Genomic DNA, 24,300 nt, shown 5'->3' on the forward strand with positions numbered 1-24,300 from the left:
TTCTTTTTCTCGCTACTCTAAATTTACGCAAAACTGTTTTATTAAATACTCTTTCAGCTTTCAGCTTATCAATCGTATTTACTTATTAACTCTTGCTTTTAGGTATGATAGCGAACTTTTATTATTTTATTATTTTATTATTTTATTATTTTATTATTTTATTATTTTATTATTTTATTATTTTATTATTTTTATCATTTTATATAATTCTTATATATACTCTAAATTTACGCAAAACTGTTTTTATTAAATACTCTTTCAGCTTTCAGCTTATCAATCGTATTTACTTATTAACTCTTGCTTTTAGTCTTCTCCGCTATGTCTAATCACGGAAACACTACAGGAGTCAATGAAGGACCCTCATCCTTCGAGTCAGCCAGCACTGGAAGTTCTGTTGCCCACTCAACATCTGAGACCCATTCAAAGAACAACGCCAGCTCTTATGAGACATTCGCCGATCTCCCTGTTCATCGTCAAATTGATCTCGCTGACCGTTCTGGATTTACCGTTAGACAATTAACCATTGCCAACATACCAGTTTGTTCCGAAGGATGTGAAGCTGAATTAAAAGTCTTAGCAGACTTGACAGCTTACATTAGAAACTCAAACTTCAAAGCTAGTCCTCCCCCATCTCAAAATCGTCGAGCTACTGCTGGTGGTTGTCGGTTCATTCAAGACCTTAACCATATTTCTGCTGTTGAAAATGGCAAAACTCGAGTCCACGCCATTGCCATGGGTGACTTGTACTTTTGTCGTTTCCGAGTTGTTTTGCCTTCCAAGCCAGTCCATGAGGTGTTTGCTGTTGAGTCGTCTGCCAATCTTTGGCACAAGCGACTTGGTCACGCCAGTGTGGACGTTCTCAAGAAATTATCTAAGTCACTTTCTGTCAAGCCTACTCATTTTGAGATTGTGGATAGTCATAAGTGTGACGCTTGCTTGGGTGGCAAAGCCACAGCATTGCCATTTAATGGTACCACAGAAAAAGCTAGTCGTCCTTTGGAGTTATTTGTTTCTGATTTAAGCGGTCCTCATGTCGCTACCCCTGTGGGTCATCGTTATGTCTTAACCATTATGGATTATTATTCCAGGTACTCTTATGTGGAGTTGTTGGTTAGGAAAAGTGATGCAAGTCTTGCCATTCGTAACTTTATTGCTAGGTGTGAATCTTATTTTTCTGGTGATTCTGCTGGTGATCGAGTTGCATATTTTCATTCTGATAATGGCGGCGAATACATTTCCAAAGACCTGGAGCAGTTCTTTGTGTCTAAGGGTATCAAGCATACTTATACAGTTCCTCATACTCCTCAACAAAATGGTGTTGCTGAGCGATTGAATCGCACATTATTTGAGAAAGCCAAGTCTATGCTTTTATATGCTCATGCTCCTGAATACTTATGGGGTGAAGCTGTCAAGTCTGCTAATTATATTAGGAACCGTCTTCCTAGTCGTACGACTGGTGGTGTTGCACCTCTTCAACTTTGGACTGGTAAACCTCCTAGTTATCACCATATGAAAGTATTTGGTTGTCAAGCTACAGTTGTTCTTCCTGGTGCTAAAAGAGAATCTAAGTTAAGTTCAAATACTGAAGCTGGTGTTTTTGTTGGGTATTCTTTGGATCGTACAGCTTATCGAGTTCTTCTTGATTCAAGCATTGTTGAAGCCAGGAGTGTTTACTTTGATGAGTCCAAGTTTCCATTTATGAAAAGTGATAAGGACTTGTCTATTAATGGCACTGGTGTTGGGTTTAGTGTTGGTTCTGGTTCAGGGTCCATGTCAGGACCTTGTTTTGATTCTAAGGGGACTGGTTTAGGATCTAATGTTAGGGTTAATTCTATTGCTAGTTCTGATTCAAGTTCTGGTTCTAGTTTTGGGTCTCATAGATCTTTACCAGCATCCTCATCTGGTTCTGGTTCTGGTTCTATTTGTGCTTTACCGTCTCCGTCTCCGTCTTCTTCTCCGTCTCATTCTCCGTCGCCTTCTTCTTCTTCTTCTATTATTGTTCATAAGCCTCGTTCTGTTCGTCGCATTTTGTCTACACCTTCTGCTCCTCTTGAGTCTCCTACTCTTCCTTCTATTGCTTCAGTTCCATCTCTTCCTAGTTCTCCTATTCTTCCACCTTCAGATCATGATGTCTCTATCTCTCCTGACTCAAGTCCAATTGTTTCTTCTTCGGAATATATTCCTTCACAATTAGACTTATCTGAAGCTGGTCCATCTATTAATGAATCTGATATTTCAGGTGATTCTGGGATCTCGCAACGAGGGGGTGATATTGGGTTTCAACCGTCTATCATTGCTTCGTCTCCCACTCCACCACCTTTTGTTGAGTTGGAAGTAGTGCCACTTAGTCAAGAATCTCCTTCGTCTGATCTTGTTAATTCTCTTGACCAAGCTGGTGTTAGTGTTGTCACTAAGGATGATACTCAAGCTGTTTTGCCTAAATCTCGATCTCGTGTTGTTGCTGTTCGTTTACCTTCTATAACTCCTGCCAAACGTCCGAGTTCTGATGACATTGTTTCACCTCCTTCTAAACATCTTTGTGAAAATTCTTTGAAACAATCTCCAGTGTCTGCAACACCTGCAAAACGTCCAGCTGAAGAAGAGTGTATTTCTTATCGTCGTCTCAAATCTCTTCGTTTTGAGTATGATGATGTGGCTTTACTTGTTTTTACAGATCCTAGTAGTTTTGAAGAAGCTATGTCTAGTGAAGAAGCTGAGTTTTGGCTTGAAGCCTGTGTTATTGAAATGTCGTCTCTTAAACGCAATGGTACTTGGGAATTGGTTGATCTCCCACCTGGTCGCAAGGCTATCAATAGCAAATGGGTATTTAAAGTTAAGCGCAAAGCTGACGGTTCAATTGAACGTTACAAAGCTCGTCTCGTGTGTATTGGATTTTCGCAAGTTGAAGGTATTGATTATACTGAAACTTTTTGCTCCCGTTGTTCGTTACGAGACTGTGAGGATTGTTCTTGCTATTGCTGCTCAGTTTGGGTTCCAGGTTCATCATATGGATGTCGAGACTGCATTTCTTAATGGTGATCTCAAAGAAGATATTTATATGAGACAACCTAAAGGCTTTGTTGTCAAAGGTCAGGAATCTAAAGTGTGTCATTTGAAGAAGTCTTTATATGGTTTTAAAGCAAGCTCCTTTGTGTTGGAATGAGAAGATTCATGGTGCTCTTGTCAAACTTGGGTTTATTCGTAATGAAAGTGACTACGGTGTGTATACCAAAGGATCTGGGTCTACCATGGTTATTATCGCACTGTATGTTGATGATTTACTTATTTCTGGCAATTCTTCTGAAGTCATTGCCAAAACCAAGTCTTCTTTGTCATCTATGTTTAAGATGAAAGACTTGGGCCCAGTCGAGCAGTTCCTTGGCATGAGAGTTAAGCAGTCACCTTACCATATTACTGTGGATGTTTCGCGTTATATTTTTGATATGTTGGAGGAGTTTGGTATGCAGAATTGTTCAAGTGTCAAGACTCCTTTACCCACTCGTGATCTTTCTGATTTTTCCGAGTCTGACTCTGCTACCGATGCCTCCATGTATCGCAGTATTATTGGTAAGCTGATTTATGCTGCTAATTGTGCTCGTCCTGATCTTGCTGTTGCTGTTAGCTTTCTTTGTCGATATATGCAGAGTCCTAAGTCTATTCATATGGAAGCTGCTAAGCATACTCTTCGTTATCTTTAAGGGTACTGCTGAACTTGGTCTTGAATATCGAGCTCAGAAAGTCTACAAGCTTGTTGGCTATAGTGATGCCGACTATGCACAGGACAAGCAGGACCGTAAGTCATTTACTGGGTATGTTTTCATTCTGTCTGGTGGTCCCATTACTTGGGCTTGTCGAAAGCAAGTTAGTCCTGCATCGTCCAGCGTCGAGTCTGAGTACATGTCATTGTCTGATGCGTCTAAGGAATGCTTCTGGATTAATCAGTTGTTGTCCCTTTGCAAGATTCCTGTTCCGTTGCCAGTGACTATGTTTGAGGACAATCAGGGATGTATTGCATTGGCTCAGAACCCAGTGTTTCATCGTCGCACCAAGCATATTGATGTTCGATATCATGTTGTGCGTCACTATATTCGCAGTGGAGTGATTCATCTGGAGTATCTTGATACTCAAGTGATGTTGGCAGATATGTTCACTAAGAATCTTGGTCGTGTGAAGTTTGAGACATTAAGGGGACTACTTGGTATGAAGGCAGTAGGTGATTCTGCGACAAGGGGAGGTGTTGAGCATGCAATGTTGTCGCAGACTAGTGCAGTTGATAATGCACGTGAGTTTGGGTGGGAAACTATGGTTGACAATCTATGTTTATTTTAGTTTTAGCCGCATTAGGTTTAAGCCCTTATGTGACTGTGGTTACCCTCCTTAATTTGTTACAAAGTTGAAGTGTAATACAAACCCACTCAACTTTGGGACAAACCCAAATGAAAAATTTTCACCACTGCAAATTTTTCTTTCCCTTGGGTATATAAGGAAAGTTTCTTCCCCAACTTTTATAATTTTTCTTTTCCTTTTTCTTTCTTCTTATATAACTGTTTTATCTTATATATTTCAATATATACTTTTCTTGGATAATATTTTCTATTATTATCATGACTTCCCGTGTCACAGTTCAACATATGGGCCGCACTTCGGCTTATATTAATCTTACTTCCTCTGAAAAACTCACTCCTCTCAACTATCATGTCTGGGCTACTAAGATCCTTTTGGGTCTTCGTGCTATGAATAATGGTGTCCACCTTTATGTCGAAGCTGGTACTGTCAATCCAGCTGCTAATGAATCCCTCGAAGACCTCACCGCCTCGCTTGATACCGTCGTCCATGATGTCATCCTCAACAACATTTCTCCTGAGTTGATCGAACATGTTAATGATGTGGCCATTAGAGGCCGTGACCTCTGGCTTTATCTTCATCAGGAGTATAGTCAACTTCAACCCGCCGATGTCATCTCACTTATGAAATCCCTCTATGCTGGCAATATTGATGTTGGTCCAAAGTTTGTTTCTTCTGTTCGTTCTTATGTTGCTACATGGCGTTCCATCTACCAATCATTGTCGCCTGATTCGGTTGTGGCCTTCAACGCTTTGGCCTCAATGGGTCCCAATTGTGAGCGCTTCATCCAGTACGCCTTGGAGCACCGCTTTGATAGTAACAACAATACTGACAACCTTGATATCAACAACTTCATCCGGAACACTGATAAATGGGCCAAGTTGTTGAAGATTACTGGACCTCCAGCTACTCTTTCGACTGAAGCGTTCGTTGCTTCATCAAAGAAGTACAATAACAAATCTAAGGGTGATGGTATTAAATGTTTCCGTTGTAAGAGGCGTGGTCATACTTCCAACAATTGTCATGTCTCTTGGGAAGAGGTTCAGGCTGCTCGCCAAGATAATAAGGATGACAAGGAATCTAAGGAGGCTAAAACCTCAAGAGGTTGGTTTGCTGAGACTATTGATGAATTTTCTGAGATAGTTGATGATGATCCATTTGTGAGTTCCGCTTTTGTGTCCGAGACATCTGTTGTTTCTGAAAAGTTTGGTAACAGTTGCTCCGAGTCGTTTGATGATTTGGAATCCGAACTTTTTGATTCTTCTGAGCCGTGTGTCGGCGATGAAGATTGTTTTGTTGGTCAAGTTTCTGAGTATTGTTCAAACTCAGGACTTGATATTGATTCAGTTGGTTCCACTGATGATTCTTGTTTTAATTCTGAACCGTATGTCGGTTCTACTGTTGTTTGTTTGGAGTCTGAACCGTGTGTCAGTTCAGCTCCTATTTGTTTTGATTCTGAATCGTTGGTCGATTCGGATATTGTTCCTTTTGATTCTGAACCGTTGGTCGGTTCTTCTTTTATTTCTTGTTCTGATTCTAAACCGTTGGTCGGTTCTGATGATGATATTGTCTTACCTTCTTTTGATTTTTTGGTGGATTCAATTACTGAACCTTCTCCACCTAATGTTAAACCTATTGTTACACCAAAATCCCGTTTTTCTCCATTCTTTTACTTATCTTTTGTTACCATCATGTTGTTTTCCTTGATTTTAATTGTCGTCTGGCATCCTTCTTCAATCTTGGATTTAAGTCATTCAGTCCATCACGTTTTTGTTGCTGAATCTACTACTTCTGCTGAGGCCAACTTAGTTGTTGGGTCTGATTCTTTTGACTTTATCCATGATACCGGTGCTACCAGTCACATTTGCAATAACATCTCATATTTTTCTTCTCTTCGTCCCACTTCGGCTACCATTCGTGGTCTTGGTTCTGCTACTGCTGAGGGGGTTGGCGACATTGTCGTTGATCTTCTTGGTAAAGATGACCAGCCTTGTGACCGCGTTGTTCTTCGAGATGTTTTATATGTTCCTAAGATTCCTCGCAATTTATTTGCTGCTCGTCGAGCTACTGCTGGTGGTTGTCGGTTCATTCAAGACCTTAACCATATTTCTGCTGTTGAAAATGGCAAAACTCGAGTCCACGCCATTGCCATGGGTGACTTGTACTTTTGTCGTTTCCGAGTTGTTTTGCCTTCCAAGCCTGTCCATGAGGTGTTTGCTGTTGAGTCGTCTGCCAATCTTTGGCACAAGCGACTTGGTCACGCCAGTGTGGACGTTCTCAAGAAATTATCTAAGTCACTTTCTGTCAAGCCTACTCATTTTGAGGTTGTGGATAGTCATAAGTGTGACGCTTGTTTGGGTGGCAAAGCCACAGCATTGCCATTTAATGGTACCACAGAAAAAGCTAGTCGTCCTTTGGAGTTATTTGTTTCTGATTTAAGCGGTCCTCATGTCGCTACCCCTGTGGGTCATCGTTATGTCTTAACCATTATGGATTATTATTCCAGGTACTCTTATGTGGAGTTGTTGGTTAGGAAAAGTGATGCAAGTCTTGCCATTCGTAACTTTATTGCTAGGTGTGAATCTTATTTTTCTGGTGATTCTGCTGGTGATCGAGTTGCATATTTTCATTCTGATAATGGCGGCGAATACATTTCCAAAGACCTGGAGCAGTTCTTTGTGTCTAAGGGTATCAAGCATACTTATACAGTTCCTCATACTCCTCAGCAAAATGGTGTTGCTGAGCGATTGAATCGCACATTATTTGAAAAGCCAAGTCTATGCTTTTATATGCTCATGCTCCTGAGTATTTATGGGGTGAAGCTGTCAAGTCTGCTAATTATATTAGGAACCGTCTTCCTAGTCGTACCACTGGTGGTGTTGCACCTCTTCAACTTTGGACGGGTAAACCTCCTAGTTATCACCATATGAAAGTATTTGGTTGTCAAGCTACAGTTGTTCTTCCTGGTGCTAAAAGAGAATCTAAGTTAAGTTCAAATACTGAAGCTGGTGTTTTGTTGGGTATTCTTTGGATCGTACAGCTTATCGAGTTCTTCTTGATTCAAGCATTGTTGAAGCCAGGAGTGTTTACTTTGATGAGTCCAAGTTTCCATTTATGAAAAGTGATAAGGACTTGTCTATTAATGGTACTGGTGTTGGGTTTAGTGTTGGGTCTAGTATTGGTTCTGGTTCAGGGTCCATGTCAGGACCTTGTTTTGATTCTAAGGGGACTGGTTTAGGATCTAATGTTAGGGTTAATTCTATTGCTAGTTCTGATTCAAGTTCTGGTTCTAGTTTTGGGTCTCATAGATCTTTACCAGCATCCTCATCTGGTTCTGGTTCTGGTTCTATTTGTGCTTTACCGTCTCCGTCTTCTTCTCCGTCTCATTCTCCGTCGCTTTCTTCTTCTTCTTCTTCTATTATCGTTCATAAGCCTCGTTCTGTTCGTCGCATTTTGTCTACACCTTCTGCTCCTCTTGAGTCTCCTACTCTTCCTTCTATTCCTTCTGTTCCATCTCTTCCTAGTTCTCCTATTCTTCCACCTTCAGATCATGATGTCTCTATATCTTCTGACTCTAGTCCTATTGTTTCTTCTTCGGAATATATTCCTTCACAATTAGACTTATCTGAAGCTGGTCCATCTATTAATGAATCTGATATTTCTGGTGATTCTGGGATCTCGCAACGAGGGGGTGATATTGGGTTTCAACCGTCTATCATTGCTTCGTCTCCCATTCCACCACCTTCTGTTGAATTGGAAGTAGTGCCACTTAGTCAAGAATCTCCTTCGCCTGATCTTGTTAATTCTCTTGACCAAGCTGGTGTTAGTGTTGTCACTAAGGATGATACTCAAGCTGTTTTGCCTAAATCTCGATCTCGTGTTGTTGCTGTTCGTTTACCTTCTATAACTCCTGCCAAACGCCCGAGTTCTGATGACATTGTTTCACCTCCTTCTAAACACCTTTGTGAAAATTCTTTGAAACAATCTCCAGTGTCTGCAACACCTGCAAAACGTCCAGCTGAAGAAGAGTGTATTTCTTATCGTCGTCTCAAATCTCTCCGCTTTGAGTATGATGATGTGGCTTTACTTGTTTTACAGATCCTAGTAGTTTTGAAGAAGCTATGTCTAGTGAAGAAGCTGAGTTTTGGCTTGAAGCCTGTGTTATTGAAATGTCGTCTCTTAAACGCAATGGTACTTGGGAATTGGTTGATCTCCCACCTGGTCGCAAGGCTATCAATAGCAAATGGGTGTTTAAAGTTAAGCGCAAAGCTGACGGTTCAATTGAACGTTACAAAGCTCGTCTCGTGTGTATTGGATTTTCGCAAGTTGAAGGTATTGATTATACTGAAACTTTTGCTCCCGTTGTTCGTTACGAGACTGTGAGGATTGTTCTTGCTATTGCTGCTCAGTTTGGGTTCCAGGTTCATCATATGGATGTCGAGACTGCATTTCTTAATGGTGATCTCAAAGAAGATATTTATATGAGACAACCTAAAGGCTTTGTTGTCAAAGGTCAGGAATCTAAAGTGTGTCATTTGAAGAAGTCTTTATATGGTTTAAAGCAAGCTCCTTTGTGTTGGAATGAGAAGATTCATGGTGCTCTTGTCAAACTTGGGTTTATTCGTAATGAAAGTGACTACGGTGTGTATACCAAAGGATCTGGGTCTACCATGGTTATTATTGCACTGTATGTTGATGATTTACTTATTTCTGGCAATTCTTCTGAGGTCATTGCCAAAACCAAGTCTTCTTTGTCATCTATGTTTAAGATGAAAGACTTGGGCCCAGTCGAGCAGTTCCTTGGCATGAGAGTTAAGCAGTCACCGTACCATATTACTGTGGATGTTTCACGTTATATTTTTGATATGTTGGAAGAGTTTGGTATGCAGAACTGTTCAAGTGTCAAGACTCCTTTACCCACTCGTGATCTTTCTGATTTTTCCGAGTCTGACTCTGCTACCGATGCCTCCATGTATCGCAGTATTATTGGTAAGCTGATTTATGCTGCTAATTGTGCTCGTCCTGATCTTGCTGTTGCTGTTAGCTTTCTTTGTCGATATATGCAGAGTCCGAAGTCTATTCATATGGAAGCTGCTAAGCATACTCTTCGTTATCTTAAGGGTACTGCTGAACTTGGTCTTGAATATCGAGCTCAGAAAGTCTACAAGCTTGTTGGCTATAGTGATGCCGATTATGCACAGGACAAACAGGACCGTAAGTCCTTTACTGGGTATGTTTTTATTCTGTCTGGTGGTCCCATTACTTGGGCTTGTCGAAAGCAAGTTAGTCCTGCATCGTCCAGCGTCGAGTCTGAGTATATGTCATTGTCTGATGCGTCTAAGGAATGCTTCTGGATTAATCAGTTGTTGTCCCTTTGCAAGATTCCTGTTCCGTTGCCAGTGACTATGTTTGAGGACAATCAGGGATGTATTGCATTGGCTCAGAACCCAGTGTTTCATCGTCGCACCAAGCATATTGATGTTCGTTATCATGTTGTGCGTCACTATATTCGCAGTGGAGTGATTCATCTGGAGTATCTTGATACTCAAGTGATGTTGGCAGATATGTTCACTAAGAATCTTGGTCGTGTGAAGTTTGAGACATTGAGGGGACTACTTGGTATGAAGGCAGTAGGTGATTCTGCGACAAGGGGAGGTGTTGAGCATGCAATGTTGTCGCAGACTAGTGCAGTTGATAATGCACGTGAGTTTGGGTGGGAAACTATGGTTGACAATCTATGTTTATTTTAGTTTTAGCCGCATTAGGTTTAAGCCCTTATATGACTGTGGTTACCCTCCTTAATTTGTTACAAAGTTGAAGTGTAATACAAACCCACTCAACTTTGGGACAAACCCAAATGAAAAATTTTCACCACTGCAAATTTTTCTTTCCCTTGGGTATATAAGGAAAGTTTCTTCCCCAACTTTTATAATTTTTCTTTTCCTTTTTCTTTCTTCTTATATAACTGTTTTATCTTATATATTTCAATATATACTTTTCTTGGATAATATTTTCTATTATTATCATGACTTCCCGTGTCACAGTTCAACAAACGTCTGGGGGAAACGAATAAGGTAGAGAAAAGTAAGGGAGGTCAAAAAGAGGTGATTTTAATTTAAATCCAATATGAGTTGATTTTTTCATTTGGTTATTAGGATCCTGAAGATCATATATCTCTTGCTGAATCGCCATCAAAGTGTCGGGTACTTTTCCAGTTTTTTATTAAAATATGGTAAAACTTCAGACTCATAATAGCTATTAGTTAAATCCATTTTTTTTCTTTGATCATAAAAACCTTTTTTTTTTTTTGGTTATCAATTCCGAAATGCTAAGATCATCAAAATCATCGGAACAGTGAATGAAGCTCAGCAAACTTCTAGTAAACTTTCCTTCTTTATAAAATAATGGTGACTTGAAGATATTACAGCGGACACAACAACGCAAGTTAGCAGCATACCTTCCACCTAGCAACTCAGAAACAGCGGCCATGTCTCCAATTGTATAAAGCCAATGAACTCGCACTGTAATTTCCTCCTTGTTAAAAGCGTCGTAAACTTTAAAGCCAAATTTAGACAATGAAGTAAATTCATCAACAAGAGGCTGAAAAACACCACATGCCGTTACATCGAACTCATCCTCGTTAACATTTTCGTCTCCATCTTCAGTATTGAAAAATTCCCCAGGATTAAAATTGTCGTCAGAATATTCGGAGTTGTTTTGTTTCTTTATCGGTTTGTTTGATGGTGCATGAGATCTTACTTTAGGATAAATGTAAATTGGATGTACATTTTCTTTTGATTTCATTTCTAGAGAATTCTCTGCAAGATTAAACCCTCCAGTTGCATTGTATCCCAAATGAGTCGACGCTGAGACTGAAATTGCGTCCATGACAATAACGAATGGGATGTCAATAACCTTCTTCTTTTTCCTAGAGTTTTCCAAATCAAACAGACCATCATTCAGCATATATTGTAAATGTTCTGGTGTTCTGTCTATCTTCTGGGCTCGTAAATTTTCAATATATCGATAAACATTAAGCCATTCCACCTCTGCAATTTTTTATTATTAAATTTTTCACGGTAAAGCTCTCTGATTGATAATAATATTGCCTGAACGTTAGGATTGTAGGGCGTTTTGCAAGCAGCACAAGTAGAGATCTTATTTTGGGAGGTTTGAACAATACATGTGCATCCTTGAGAACAAGTTTGAAATCTGGCAACTCCTGTGCCAAAATAATTTGGACCACTGCCATTGTATTGGCCATTATTTTCGACAGTTTGACAAATTTTTTGAAATTTATTTTCTAGCATGGTGATATCTTTTTCCGTGTAGTCCATCAACTTGGCTATTGTATTAATGTCACTGATAGAATGACCTTGTTTCAAGCCATGATGGAGAAGTTTAGCGTAGAATTTGGATGTTGAAGTTGTTCTTTTTTGAGCACTGTCCTCTTTTATTTTTGATTTCCCTTCTTTATTTGATCTTCCAAAATTACGAGTCGAAAAATCATTGTTTTTTTCTTCATTGATCAACGGCAAATCTAAATTGCATATTTCTTTAAATTTGGAACATAAGTTATGAAGGCCCTGTCTTTTGCTATTATCAACAGGGGTATTCAATTCATTATTAGACTCCTTCAAATCTCCTTCATCTAATTTTGGTCGTTTGACCGATTGAATGATGTCATCTCCTTCAAAGCCAATATGTCTACTAGGCTTTGTCTGAGAAAAAAAGGCCATCCCTATAAAAATCAACTACAGTTTTAATTGAATTTTTAGGCCCTTGTAAAACTTCATTTAATTCGATATGTTTTTCTTTCGGAATCCCTTGCTTTACCAATGATTTTAGAGCTTTTTCATTGTTTTTTAAAATAAAATTAAACTCGTCTGAAGGAACCACCCTAGAAGGTTGGCAACTCGGTATGAAAGTAGCTTTTTTGTCCTTAGAAATTCTCCAATTATACTTTAATTAAAAGTTAGAAACTATATAAACTCAAAAAAAAACACATATATATATTATTCCACTCATAAGTCACCTTAGGGATTTTTCACTAACAAAAAGTGACTCCCACCATACAAAATCAAATTTTTACTCTGGAAGTTTGTGGGATGAGGTAATTTATAGTACGCAAGGTGGGGTACCAAATTAGATAATACGGAAATCTAAGCATCTATTTAAAATTATACATGGGAAAATAAATATTTGGATGCAATTATTTTAGTCTTATTCTTCCATGTAAAAATAATTATTTATAAAGCTCTTGAAGTGGAAAATTAAGCACCTACTAGAAATACATTACGGTAAACTAAACATTTCATCTGGTAGAATTAAAAGGTTTTCATGTTTTTTTTACCACGTCCATTTTCTCACTCTTTTTCATGAAAAATTAAAAAAATTAAAAAAATTAAAAAAATTATTTTTTTTTTTTCCAACACAAAAACACAAAAATTAAAAATTAAAAAAATAAAAATGAAAATGAAAATGAAAATGAAAATGAAAAAATTATTTTTTTTTCAACACTGATATATTAAAAAAAATTAAAAAATAAAAATAATTTTGATACTTCCCAACACACTATTTAAATTTATAGATATCTATTTATTTTTTTTTCTTGCGAAAACAATTTAATTGTCAGCACACTGACATTTATCCCTAAAGATAAATGGTATGAATTTATAAAGACTTAAATACCAACTTTTTTTTAAAAAAAATAAAACTCATACACAAAAATCTATATAGGCATATATGTCTTTATCACAACAGAATCCTTATTTTTAAGAAATTTTTCAATATAATCCAACTCTTTTTGGTTGATATTTATATGTTCATCAAGTAACAAAAGTTGACAAGTTTTTGATCCCACACTAAATTCAAGAAACACATTTGGGTCCAAAATGAAAAACCTGTTTGTTTTTTTTGAATTTGACAACCGAAAATTGTACTGTGGTATTATAAAAACAGGATTGGCAATTCGGTTTAAAGGCACCACAATCCTTTCACCTTGTTTGTACTCATTTTCCCAATAAAACCCTAGTTTCATTTTAGCACCAAATATTACATCGTTGTAATCGGTATCCACATCCAGGCTTTTTAAAGACTTTTCCGGGATTTTTTCAACGATTGCAAACAGGTCACTAACTTCTTCTGTTTCTTTGCGAACAGAAAAACAATCTAGGAGTTTTGCATAGTAACTTGGACTTTTAGAAGCAGATGAATTTCTTGACTCAGTAACTCGGACAAATGTGTCTAGTTCGTTTGTGGCGTTACCAGACTTAGAGCTACTTGCAATCGCGGTATATTTTGATGTGTTCCAATGAATCTTTCTATAACGCCGATAATAATATGTGTCAGAATCTAAAGAATTGCTCATAAAATTTCCCGTCTTCTTGTCAAATAAAAGATTCATACTATAGCTTGTATGGCTATTAGATGAAAGTTGATTCTTCCCATTTCCATATTTGGGATAATTCTTAACTAGACTTTTTTTTAAGAGGTCAAGTAATTTTAATTCGTCATCAGTTGTACACTCTTCTGTTTTACCAGACAACTTCATAGTAGGACTTAATATTTCTGGTGTCGCTTGACCTATGAAAATAAGTTTTATGACGTAGCTCTTTAGTTGGTAATTGCAGAGTGCTATTATCGGATATCTACTATTTTGCTGTGATTCTTTAACTGATTTGACCATTCGTTCGGTAGCATAAGAGCTAAATGTTTTAAGTGGACCAACTTTTTTCAAATAGCCAGGTGTATGAAGCATGGTGTGCAATGGCAATGTCCCTATAAATCCATTTTTGTTATACCCCAAAGTCACTAACCTCTCAAAAGTTCGGATGACATTGTTCCAAGATGCCTGAACAAGGTCCAAGTTAAGGTCCTTATTTATATGGCTTGAGTTGTTTATCATCATTAGAACTGCCATTTGTGAATAAAGAAATAGTAAATATTCTTGTCTTTCTGTTAGATTGGGAATAAACTCACGAAGTAAATATAATGATTTCAGTAAAGCTTCACCCTGAGCTGCAGATTTAAGCCAATATGTTAGAGTAGCTGTCTTTTTTTCTGGTTTACAGATATTGTCTCTGAAAGCCTGTGGGGTGTGCTCATCCAACAAACCAAGAAATTCAAAATAAGCATCCATTTGTTCTTCATTGAATACAAATCCGGATATGTCAATCTTCTCTCCTATTTGATTCTTTACTTTTCCTTCACAAGATGGATCTAAAATAATAGACAGTAAAAGCTTTAAAATATTAATTGCCTGGGCATGCATAACGTCTGGAGGAAATGAATAGGGTAGAGAAAAGTAAGGAAGGTCAAAAAGAGGTGATTTTAATTTGAATCCTATGTGTGTTGATTTTTTCATTTTCTTATTAGGTTCCTGAAGATCATATATCTCTTGCTGGCTCGCCATCAAGGTGTCAGAGACTTTTCCAGTTTTTTTATCAAAATAAGGTAAAATCTCGGACTCATAATAGTTATTAGTTAAATCCATCTTTTTATTTTCATCATAAACACCATTTTTCTTTTTTTTTGTTATAAATTCCGAAGTGCTTAGTTTCTCTGTATGGCAGGGACTGTGAATGAAACTCAGCACGCTTCTAGTAAACTTTCCTTCTTTATAAAATAATGGTGACTTGAATATATTACAGCGGACACAGCACCGCAAGTTGGCTGCGTACCTCCCACCTAATAATTCAGAAACAGCGGCCATGTCTCCAATTGTATAAAGCCAATGAACTCTCACTGTAATCTCCTCCTTGTTAAAAGCGTCGTAAACTTTAAAGCCAAATTTAGACAATGAAGTAAATTCATCAACAAGAGGCTGAAAAACGCCGCATGCCGCTATACTTAACTCATCTTCATTAGCATTTTTATCCCCCCCATTTTCAGCATTAAAAAAATCTTCGAGATTAAAATTGTCATCGGAAGATTCTGCATCGTTTTGTTGTTTCTTTATCGGCTTATTTGAAGGTACGTGTGATTTTACTTTAGGATAAATGTAAATTGGATGAACATTTTCTGACGATTTCATTTGCAGAGAATTCTCGGCAAGATTAAACCCCCCAGTCGCATTGTATCCCAAATGAGTTGACGCAGAGACTGAAATGGCATCCATGACAATAACGAACGGAATGTCAATAACCTTCTTCTTTTTTTTAGAGTTTTCCAAATCAAACAAACCATCATTTAGCATACGCTGTAAATGTTCTGGTGTTCTGTCTTTTTTCTGGGCTCGTAAATTTTCAATATATCGATTAACATTAAGCCATTCCACCTCTGCAATTTTTTTATTTTTAAATTTTTCTCGGTAATTCTCTCTGACTGATAATAATATTGCCTGAACGTTGGGATTGTAGGGTGTTTTGCAAGCAGCACAAGTTGATATATTCTTTTGGGAGGTTTTAACAATACATGTGCATCCTTTAGAACAAGTTTGAAATCTGGTGACTCCCGTGCCAAAATAATTTGGACCGTTACCATTGTATTGGCCGTTCTTTTCGACTACTTCACAAATTTTTTCAAATTTATTTTCTAGCATAGTGATATCTTTTTCCGTGTGATCCATTAACTTGGCTATTGTATTAATGTCACCGGTAGAATGACCTTGCTCCAAGCCATAATGGAGAAGTTGAGCGTAGAATTTGGAGGTTGAAGTCGTCCTTTTTTGAGCATTTTCTTCTTTTTTTTTAGTTTTTCCCTCTTTACTTGATATTCGAAAATTAAAAGCTGAAAAATCATTGTTTGTTTCTTGACAGATCTCTAAATTGCAAACTTCTTTAAACTTGGAAGTTAAGCTATCAAGCTGTTGTCTTTTGCTATTATCAACAGGGGAATTTAAATCATTGTTAGATTCCTCAGAATTACTACCATCTAATCTTGGTCGTTTGACCGGCAGATTGCTAGCCTCTCTTTCAAAGCCACTACGTCGGCAAGACATTGTCTGAGAATAAAGAGAATTTCCAGAAATCCCATCTACAGCTGTATTAAGACGATTAGAATCTTGAGGAAGTTCTCCTGGTAGAACTTCATTTGATACAGTTTCTTTTTCTTCCTGCGCATATTGCAAAACTATTGATTTTAAACGGTTTGCCTTGTTTCTTATAATAAAATTAAACTTGTCTGAAGGGTCCTCTCTCGATGGCCGGTTTTTCTGTGATTGTAAGAATCCTTTGTCCTTAGTAATTCGCCAATTATACTTTAATTAAAAACAGTTAGATGTTGGAATATATGTCATGGTACTATCGTGTATTTCAACATTATCCCATAATATTTTTTTTTCCCAATTACACTCTTTACATTGTTACATTATTCACTAGCAACTACTAGCCCATTACCATTGGAGTTACAATAATTGTCACAATCAAGACTCCCTATTGCTAAAGAAAATTTTTCAAGATGCTCTTTTAAATTTTCTTCATTACAGAAACCTTTCTTGTTTTCTTTCTCTTTTTTTTTCTCGCTACTCTAAATTTACGCAAAACTGTTTTTATTAAATACTCTTTCAGCTTTCAGCTTATCAATCGTATTTACTTATTAACTCTTGCTTTTAGGTATGATAGCGAACTTTTATTATTTTATTATTTTATTATTTTATTATTTTATTATTTTTATCATTTTATATAATTCTTATATATACTCTAAATTTACGCAAAACTGTTTTTATTAAATACTCTTTCAGCTTTCAGCTTATCAATCGTATTTACTTATTAACTCTTGCTTTTAGTCTTCTCCGCTATGTCTAATCACGGAAACACTACAGGAGTCAATGAAGGACCCTCATCCTTCGAGTCAGCCAGCACTGGAAGTTCTGTTGCCCACTCAACATCTGAGACCCATTCAAAGAACAACGCCAGCTCTTATGAGACATTCGCCGATCTCCCTGTTCATCGTCAAATTGATCTCGCTGACCGTTCTGGATTTACCGTTAGACAATTAACCATTGCCAACGTGCCAGTTTGTTCCGAAGGATGTGAAGCTGAATTAAAAGTCTTAGCAGACTTGACAGCTTACATTAGAAACTCAAACTTCAAAGCTAGTCCTCCCCCATCTCAAAATTAGAAATTATAAAATATATATAAATATTATATTTAATATTCTACTTACCATTGTTGTTTGTAAATTTTAACTTTGATTTTTTTTGTTTTTGTTTTGGTTTTGGTTTTAAACAAAAACAATTTTTTTTGTTGGTTGGTTGATGTTTTTTTTTTTTTTCATATTAAAAAAATATATAAACAACCTTTTTATTATTAAAAGTATTACTTTTTAATTAACTACTTCAAATTAAATCATATATAACTATGAATAAACAAATAAAATCAAGCTGAAGTACTAAAAAATTATTTATTTATTTATTTTTCGCTTATTTTTTGAGCCAGGGCGTCTTCCCCTCTTAACAACTTTTGTCGGAGTTGTTGGTGTCAATGGATTAAGAGACTTAGAGTGTGGTGGATTTTTTGAGGAGCCATCCCCAATAATATAGGAGCTTAGTGTAGCAGTAGCTTTCGATAGTGGAATTGATATTTTTGAAAGTCTGGTTTCGGAGCCTCCAGTTCTAGGGGCACCATTTGCCAAAGTTGTAGACCTCAAAATCCGTATGTCGTGGTCCAAAGGCGTTGCAGGGGCCCCGCTCTGTTCCTTCATCTCGTCGTTCAAAAGCGTTGCAGGGACACTCCTCTGTTCCATCATCTCGTAGTCCGAAGGCGTTGCAGGGACACTCCTCTGTTCCACTATCTCGTCGTTCAAAGGCGTTGCAGGGACACTCCTCTGTTCCTTCATCTCGTCGTTCAAAAGCGTTGCAGGGACACTCCTCTGTTCCATCATCTCGTAGTCCGAAGGTGGAGACGAACTTCCATCCGATGACTGTTCACCTGAGGTGTTTGAAGTACATTCAGTAGTATCATCGCTGGATGGCAGATATGAATTATTAAAACTAGGGTTTTGTACTCCCTCTGGCACCACGGATGATTGTGATATATTATTTTTCGGAAGTTGATTCAATGCATTGAAAAAATTGTTCTTGTCAAGACGAAGAGAAATGATGTCCAAAACCCGGCGTGTAAGAAACTGGAACTCTAATATTGATGGGCCCAAAGCTCCATTTAAATTTGATTTCCGGCGAACCTTTCTCCCAGAGTCAGAAATATCGGATTTTCCAGGTGGAAAAGAATTTGGTTCATGGGCCAACACTCTTTCAGTTATTGCAGTGATTATTTGGTAAGGGCTCAATACAATCTTGTTCTTAAAAAAAATGACCCGATCTTCATGGAGTACAGAATTAGAATTTTTAGGCGATTTTTTGATTGAAAAGTTCTGACGTATATTAGAGGTCTTAAAATATGATTCAATCTCAGGAAAAAATAAAAGAACCCCAAACTCTAAAAGATGTTGAATATCTGTGGTATTTGATTTATTAAACAACCCCGTGATTTTAAGGAGATCACATGTCATTCTTGGAAAATGTAAAGAAAATACCACATCCATTAATATTTTAAAAAGAAAGGGAATAGTAGCATCCGCAATGTCATCAAGGTGATTCAGCCCAGAATAAACCTCGTGAGGCAAAGGAAAATTCCCTTTACGCTTTAGGGAATTTTCAATCTGTTCATATTCAGAAGAAGTTATGCATGTGGTACTCTTGGAATAAATCACATTCGAGAATCGGTAGTCAGTCAACGAAACGAAATTACACAAACGTTTGTAGGCGACAAAGAGTTGGTCAGAGGTGCAAAGGGAGTCGCTGCTTAACATTTGAGTTATGTTAGGGAAAATATTTTTGAGTTCGTGGGAAACCTTTTGAGCACTGAGTTGTATGCGAGTATCAACATCTGAGGCATTCATAAACACTTTACTTCTCACATGCTTAAAAAGGGTGTCAGATAAAAATTGAGCAATAGAAATAGACTGGATTGTATGGGAAAAAGCAGTGCAGAAAATTTTGTTGAACAAAATTGAATCGGGAACAAAACTGAAATACATCAGCATTTCATCGCTGACATCCGTGGAATAAATATTATTATTGTGCAAAGATGACGACATTTTATCTTGCAATTGTTCATAAGCATTAACAGCCTCCATTGAACGTTTGTTCTGGATTAGCAAGTTGAAGAGGAAAAAAAAGTGGTGGGGAAATTCGTTTCTCACATCGCCATCAATAATCCCAAAAAGCGTCCAACACATAAATAAACTTGAGATTTTGAAAGGATAATAGGATGAAGGCTGAGTCTGAATGTTCTGTATTTTATGGGTGACAGGTGTTGAAGCTCCAGAAGTTATCCCCAACAAAGGCAAAATTTTTTTTAGCAATTTGATATAGATGTCAGTATTTTCCAATGCACATCTCAAAGAAACTTTATATGTTTCATTCTTTTTGCTAAATTTGTTGCAGACAAAAGAATAAACAAAAATCTCTAAACTACCCTGCCAAGTGATATGTAGAAAGCCCCAGTAATTACAATTAATAGGGGGTAAAAGAAGAAAGAAGTCAAGTTGTTTTCTGTTATCCCATTCTTTAAAATCAAATTCAGATAGTAAGTCTAAAAGCTTTTGGTAAACAAAGTCAACACTTTGATCCGTAATTAAACCTTGACCCACATCTGGCTGACAAATTATGCAAAATTGGCCGTCTCCATCAAATTTTGTCGTCATTTCAATGTAATGACTTGGGTTTATACCACAATTACCAAAATAATTTTTCAGCAAGTGTAAAACGTCGGAAGCATCAAGGACACAATAGGTGTTAGTTTCTTCAGGTAACACATCCTGTAATTGATCCCACATAAGGTGATTTTCCTTAGTATATAACCTTTCAGAAATTTCTGAAACATCGCAAACAAATATTTTTTGTTTCATGAAAGCTGTTTAAAAGAACTTTTTGATTATTTAAAATTTTAAGTAGTATTAAAAAAACGAGATAAGTTAAGAAGAAAAAAAAATAGGTTTAAAATATATCAACACAGAAACAATTTTGTTTGTTTGTTTGTTTACAAATTTGGTCTACATTCCAGAGTGATTGGAATGTAGGCCAAATTGTAATAATTATCATATATATACGATTTATCTCATTATAATTATGTAACCATAAGTTTACATGTTGATTGGAGTGTGTTACAGGGTAGATCTTCTATTTATTGTTGATATGATGAATATATATATATATAGATATAAAAAAATAAATTGATTGTTAAGTTGGAAATAATAGATGAAATAATATTTTAATCTCTAGCTTCTTATAACGAAATAGACATATTTAAACTATTTATCAAACATAACAATAAGATATTTCCATAAGAACAATGATTACTAATATAACAAGATTATGATAGAGCCAATTAGACTTAAAGTACATTTTTACCACAGTGCAGATTTCTTTCCTCAGCCAATAATAATTCTCTTTAGATTAAATCTTTAAAAAAAATTATAAAAAAAGTTTCTCTTCACCTTCCTCTTTTCTTTCTACACATCACTTTTTTTTTAATACAATTCGCCTTATAAAATATGGAAATTTCAGAAGTTTAAAGTATTATATCTTTTTTTTTTATTTTAGAAAAGGTCATGATATTAACAACTTACAATAGTTTTACAACTATGAAGATGGCTCTGTTCCTTGCTACAATCGATTTTGACGCGTTGATACTCAGAAGAACGAATGATGCTCGCTTGAACAAGTTGACGCGTCAATACTGAGAAGAACCGATGATGATGCTCGCTTGACCAACAAGCTTGAGGCGTTGATAATGAGAAGAACCGATGATGATGCTCGCTTGACCAACAAGCTTGAGGTGTCAATACTGAGAAGAACCGACGATGATGCTCGCTTGACTAACAAGCTTGAGGCGTTGATACTGAGAAGAACCGATGATGATGCTCGCTTGACCAACAAGCTTGAGGTGTCAATACTGAGAAGAACCGACGATGATGCTCGCTTGACTAACAAGCTTGAGGCGTTGATACTGAGAAGAACCGATGATGATGCTCGCTTGACCAACAAGCTTGAGGCGTTGATACTGAGAAGAACCGATGATGATGCTCGCTTGACCAACAAGCTTGAGGTGTCAATACTGAGAAGAACCGATGATGATGCTCGCTTGACCAACAAGCTTGAGGTGTCAATACTGAGAAGAACCGATGATGATGCTCGCTTGACCAACAAGCTTGAGGCGTTGATACTGAGAAGAATCGATGATGATGCTTGCTTGACCAACAAGCTTGACGCACTGCTACGAAGAAGGAGGAATACTGGTATTAGCTATATATTATTCTGTAAATTATAATTAAATTTAAGGTTTTTTTTCGAAAAATTTCAAATATTTTAAATTTAATACGTGGTAAAATATCTTTCAAAATTTGCTTATTTTTCCGTGTCAAGATTTAAAATTTACCACGAGAAGGACTTTATTTGCCATGTGTGAGTGGTTATTGTAACGTGTGGACGTGGGAGATTTTACGTGTGGATGTGTACGATTTTACGTGTGGATGTGTACGATTTTACGTGTGGATGTGTTGTCTTTACCATTTTAGAAATATAAAAATTAATTATTTTTACACGTGAGTGTGTGAGGTTTTCCATTAAAAATAAAAAAAAAAATTTAAGTTACCATCCTAAAAATGGAATAAGAATGGTCGTTTGGTGTACAAAAAAAAATGTTTACCACGTTAAGTGTTCTGGTTTACCACCATTTTACTATGGGAAAAAAAGGGAAAAATCCCTAAGGTGAGTGGAATAATAGTGGTAATTACCATTGTTGTGTGTAAATTTTTATGTTTATATTTATATTATTTATATTTTTTTTTTGTTTTTGTTTATATTTTTTTTTTGTTTTTGTTTATTAAAAATATAAACAAAAACAATCTTTTTTTTCATTATTATTAAAAGTAATTTATTTAATTATTTAATTATATATTTATAATATAAACAAATTTGTTTATTTTATTTAAATAAAATCAAGCTTTACATTTAAGAATATATATATATATTTTTTTTATTTTTTTTATTTTTTTTATTTTTTTTTATTTTTTTTTATTTTTTATTTTTTTTTATTTTTTATTTTTTGAGCCAGCGGGTCTTCCTCTTTTTTTACCTCTTGTTGGGGTTTGTGGTGCCAATGAATTCGAAAGAATTCTCTGGGGTGAAGACTTTTTTGAGGAGCCATCCGTAGTCAGATAGGAGCTTAGTGTAACAGTAGCTTTCGTTTGTCCTTTGTAGATAGCTTTAAGTCGTTTGTTCTTTTGAAAATTTTTTGTTTTGTCATTTTCCGCAGCATCGGTTGTACTGTGATCACTATAATCCAAATTTGGTGCATCCTCCTGATCTAAAGCCGGCGTTGAATTTTCATATGTTGGCTGCTCTGAGTCCGTGTCCAAGCACTCAGGACTTTGTGGGATTTCATCGCTAGACTCTAGAGAATCATAATCTTGGCCGTTTCTTTTGCCAGTTTTTTCAGCTAAAACATCAGGTTTGGGTAATATTTCATCTTCTTCATCAAATGAATCATCGGAAATAATATATGAGGTTGATTCTTTTTTTTTTGGAGAAGGTTCATTTAATGTCTTCTGAAAATTTTCCTTGTCAAGACGAAGAGAAATCATCTCTAAAATCCGGCGGGAAAAAAAATGAAACTCAAAAAGTGACGAGCCCAAAGCTCCATTTAAACTTGTTTTCCGCCGAATTTTTCTTCCAGAATTAGAAATATCTGCTTCTGAAGATAGAGCTGATTGTGGATCATAGGCTAACGCTGCTTCAGTAATCACGGTAATTAGTTGGTAGGGACTCAAAATAATTTTGTCCTTATACAAAATGTAACGATCTTGATCAAGTGAAAAATCAAGATTTTTGGGCATTTCGTTTTTAATTGAAAAGTGCTTATGTATTTCAGCATTCATAAAATACGATTTAATCTCAGGAAAAAATAAAATAACCCCAAACTCTAAAAGACGTTGAAAATCCGCGTTATTTGTTCTATTGAGCAAGCCGACGGCTTTAATTCTCTGAGATGTCACTGTTGAAAAAATGGAAATAGGATATGACATTCACCAATCCTTTCAAAAGAAAAATGGGAGTAGCACCCGCAATATTGTCAAGCTGAAGTAAATGAAGATAAAACTCATGAGGTAAAGGAAAACTCCCATTTCGATCTAAAGATTGTTTAAGCAGGCTACACTCAGAAGAATTTAAACATTGGAAGCTCTGGGAATAAATTAAGTCTGAGAATCCGTAGTCAACCAAGGAAACAAATTTGCACAAACGTTTGTAGCTAGCAAAGAGTTCAATAGAGTTGGAAAAGGTGGATGTCTCGATCAGTTCAGTTATTCCGGGGAAAATAGCACGTAATGATTTAGAACCAAGCTGTTTAATAGAGGATTTTAAGCGAGCATCTACCTCTAATGGATTCCCTAAAATTTTAGAATTCACATGCTTAAAAAGGGCATCAGATAACAGTCGAGAAACTAAAATAGACTGGACTGAATGGGAAAAAACCAAGCAAAAATTTGGACTGAATAAAACAGATCTGGGGACGAATGTGGAATACATCGCCATTTCATCGCTGGTGTCTGTGGAATAGACATTAGGAGTTGGTAAAGGTTGTAATGATGTAACATTGTTCAATTTTTGATAAGCATTTACGACTTGAATTGCGCGTCTGAACTGTACTAACACGTTGAAATGGAGAAGTAGGTTATGGGGAAAAACTTTCTTTATACTGTTATCAATAATTCCAAAAGCGTCCAACACATATATAAACCAGAGAATTTCAAAGGATAGTAGGATGAGGCTTTGATCTGAATGTTTTGTATTTCTTGGGTAACAAGTGTATCGGTCCCATAAGTAATCTCAAACAAAGGCAAAATTCGGTTCAGCAAATTTTTGTATATTCCAAAATTCTTTTCCAATGCAAGTCTCAAAGAGATTTTATTTGTTTGGTTTGTTTTCGAAGTTGTGGAGCAGAAAAAAGAATA

At 36.5% G+C, this 24,300-nt stretch overlaps 8 protein-coding genes across 8 annotated transcripts; 4 read left to right on the forward strand and 4 right to left on the reverse strand.

Annotated features, from left to right (window-relative positions):
- Positions 1-318: 318 nt before the first annotated feature.
- On the forward strand, positions 319-3,033 carry SAPINGB_P000540 (uncharacterized protein; the record flags this gene model as incomplete). Its single annotated transcript, XM_031995263.1, has 1 exon — positions 319-3,033. The coding sequence occupies one exon, from the start codon at positions 319-321 to the stop codon at positions 3,031-3,033; it is 2,715 nt and encodes a 904-aa protein (XP_031851154.1).
- A 95-nt stretch (positions 3,034-3,128) lies between these two features.
- SAPINGB_P000541 (uncharacterized protein) lies at positions 3,129-4,329 on the forward strand (the record flags this gene model as incomplete). Its single annotated transcript, XM_031995264.1, has 2 exons — positions 3,129-3,617; positions 3,700-4,329. 2 exons carry the CDS (start codon positions 3,129-3,131, stop codon positions 4,327-4,329), a joined length of 1,119 nt encoding a protein of 372 aa, XP_031851155.1.
- A 275-nt stretch (positions 4,330-4,604) lies between these two features.
- SAPINGB_P000542 (uncharacterized protein) lies at positions 4,605-10,094 on the forward strand (the record flags this gene model as incomplete). Its single annotated transcript, XM_031995265.1, has 3 exons — positions 4,605-7,149; positions 7,385-8,411; positions 8,474-10,094. 3 exons carry the CDS (start codon positions 4,605-4,607, stop codon positions 10,092-10,094), a joined length of 5,193 nt encoding a protein of 1,730 aa, XP_031851156.1.
- A 441-nt stretch (positions 10,095-10,535) lies between these two features.
- Positions 10,536-11,310, reverse strand: SAPINGB_P000543 (uncharacterized protein; the record flags this gene model as incomplete). The annotated part of the gene is made up of 2 exons (XM_031995266.1): positions 10,536-10,599; positions 10,802-11,310. 2 exons carry the CDS (start codon positions 11,308-11,310, stop codon positions 10,536-10,538), a joined length of 573 nt encoding a protein of 190 aa, XP_031851157.1.
- A 1,765-nt stretch (positions 11,311-13,075) lies between these two features.
- Positions 13,076-16,285, reverse strand: SAPINGB_P000544 (uncharacterized protein; the record flags this gene model as incomplete). The annotated part of the gene is made up of 1 exon (XM_031995267.1): positions 13,076-16,285. The coding sequence occupies one exon, from the start codon at positions 16,283-16,285 to the stop codon at positions 13,076-13,078; it is 3,210 nt and encodes a 1,069-aa protein (XP_031851158.1).
- A 797-nt stretch (positions 16,286-17,082) lies between these two features.
- SAPINGB_P000545 (uncharacterized protein) lies at positions 17,083-17,406 on the forward strand (the record flags this gene model as incomplete). The annotated part of the gene is made up of 1 exon (XM_031995268.1): positions 17,083-17,406. The coding sequence occupies one exon, from the start codon at positions 17,083-17,085 to the stop codon at positions 17,404-17,406; it is 324 nt and encodes a 107-aa protein (XP_031851159.1).
- A 282-nt stretch (positions 17,407-17,688) lies between these two features.
- Positions 17,689-19,422, reverse strand: SAPINGB_P000546 (uncharacterized protein; the record flags this gene model as incomplete). The annotated part of the gene is made up of 1 exon (XM_031995269.1): positions 17,689-19,422. The coding sequence occupies one exon, from the start codon at positions 19,420-19,422 to the stop codon at positions 17,689-17,691; it is 1,734 nt and encodes a 577-aa protein (XP_031851160.1).
- Positions 19,423-20,980: 1,558 nt separating this feature from the next.
- On the reverse strand, positions 20,981-23,910 carry SAPINGB_P000547 (uncharacterized protein; the record flags this gene model as incomplete). The annotated part of the gene is made up of 4 exons (XM_031995270.1): positions 20,981-21,563; positions 22,481-23,342; positions 23,590-23,736; positions 23,874-23,910. The coding sequence occupies 4 exons, from the start codon at positions 23,908-23,910 to the stop codon at positions 20,981-20,983; spliced, it is 1,629 nt and encodes a 542-aa protein (XP_031851161.1).
- Between the last annotated feature and the right edge of the window lie 390 nt (positions 23,911-24,300).

Source organism: Magnusiomyces paraingens (assembly GCF_902498895.1).
Source record: "Magnusiomyces paraingens strain CBS 517.90 genome assembly, contig: contig1, whole genome shotgun sequence".
In the NCBI taxonomy this organism is placed as follows: Eukaryota; Fungi; Ascomycota; class Dipodascomycetes; order Dipodascales; family Dipodascaceae; genus Magnusiomyces; species Magnusiomyces paraingens.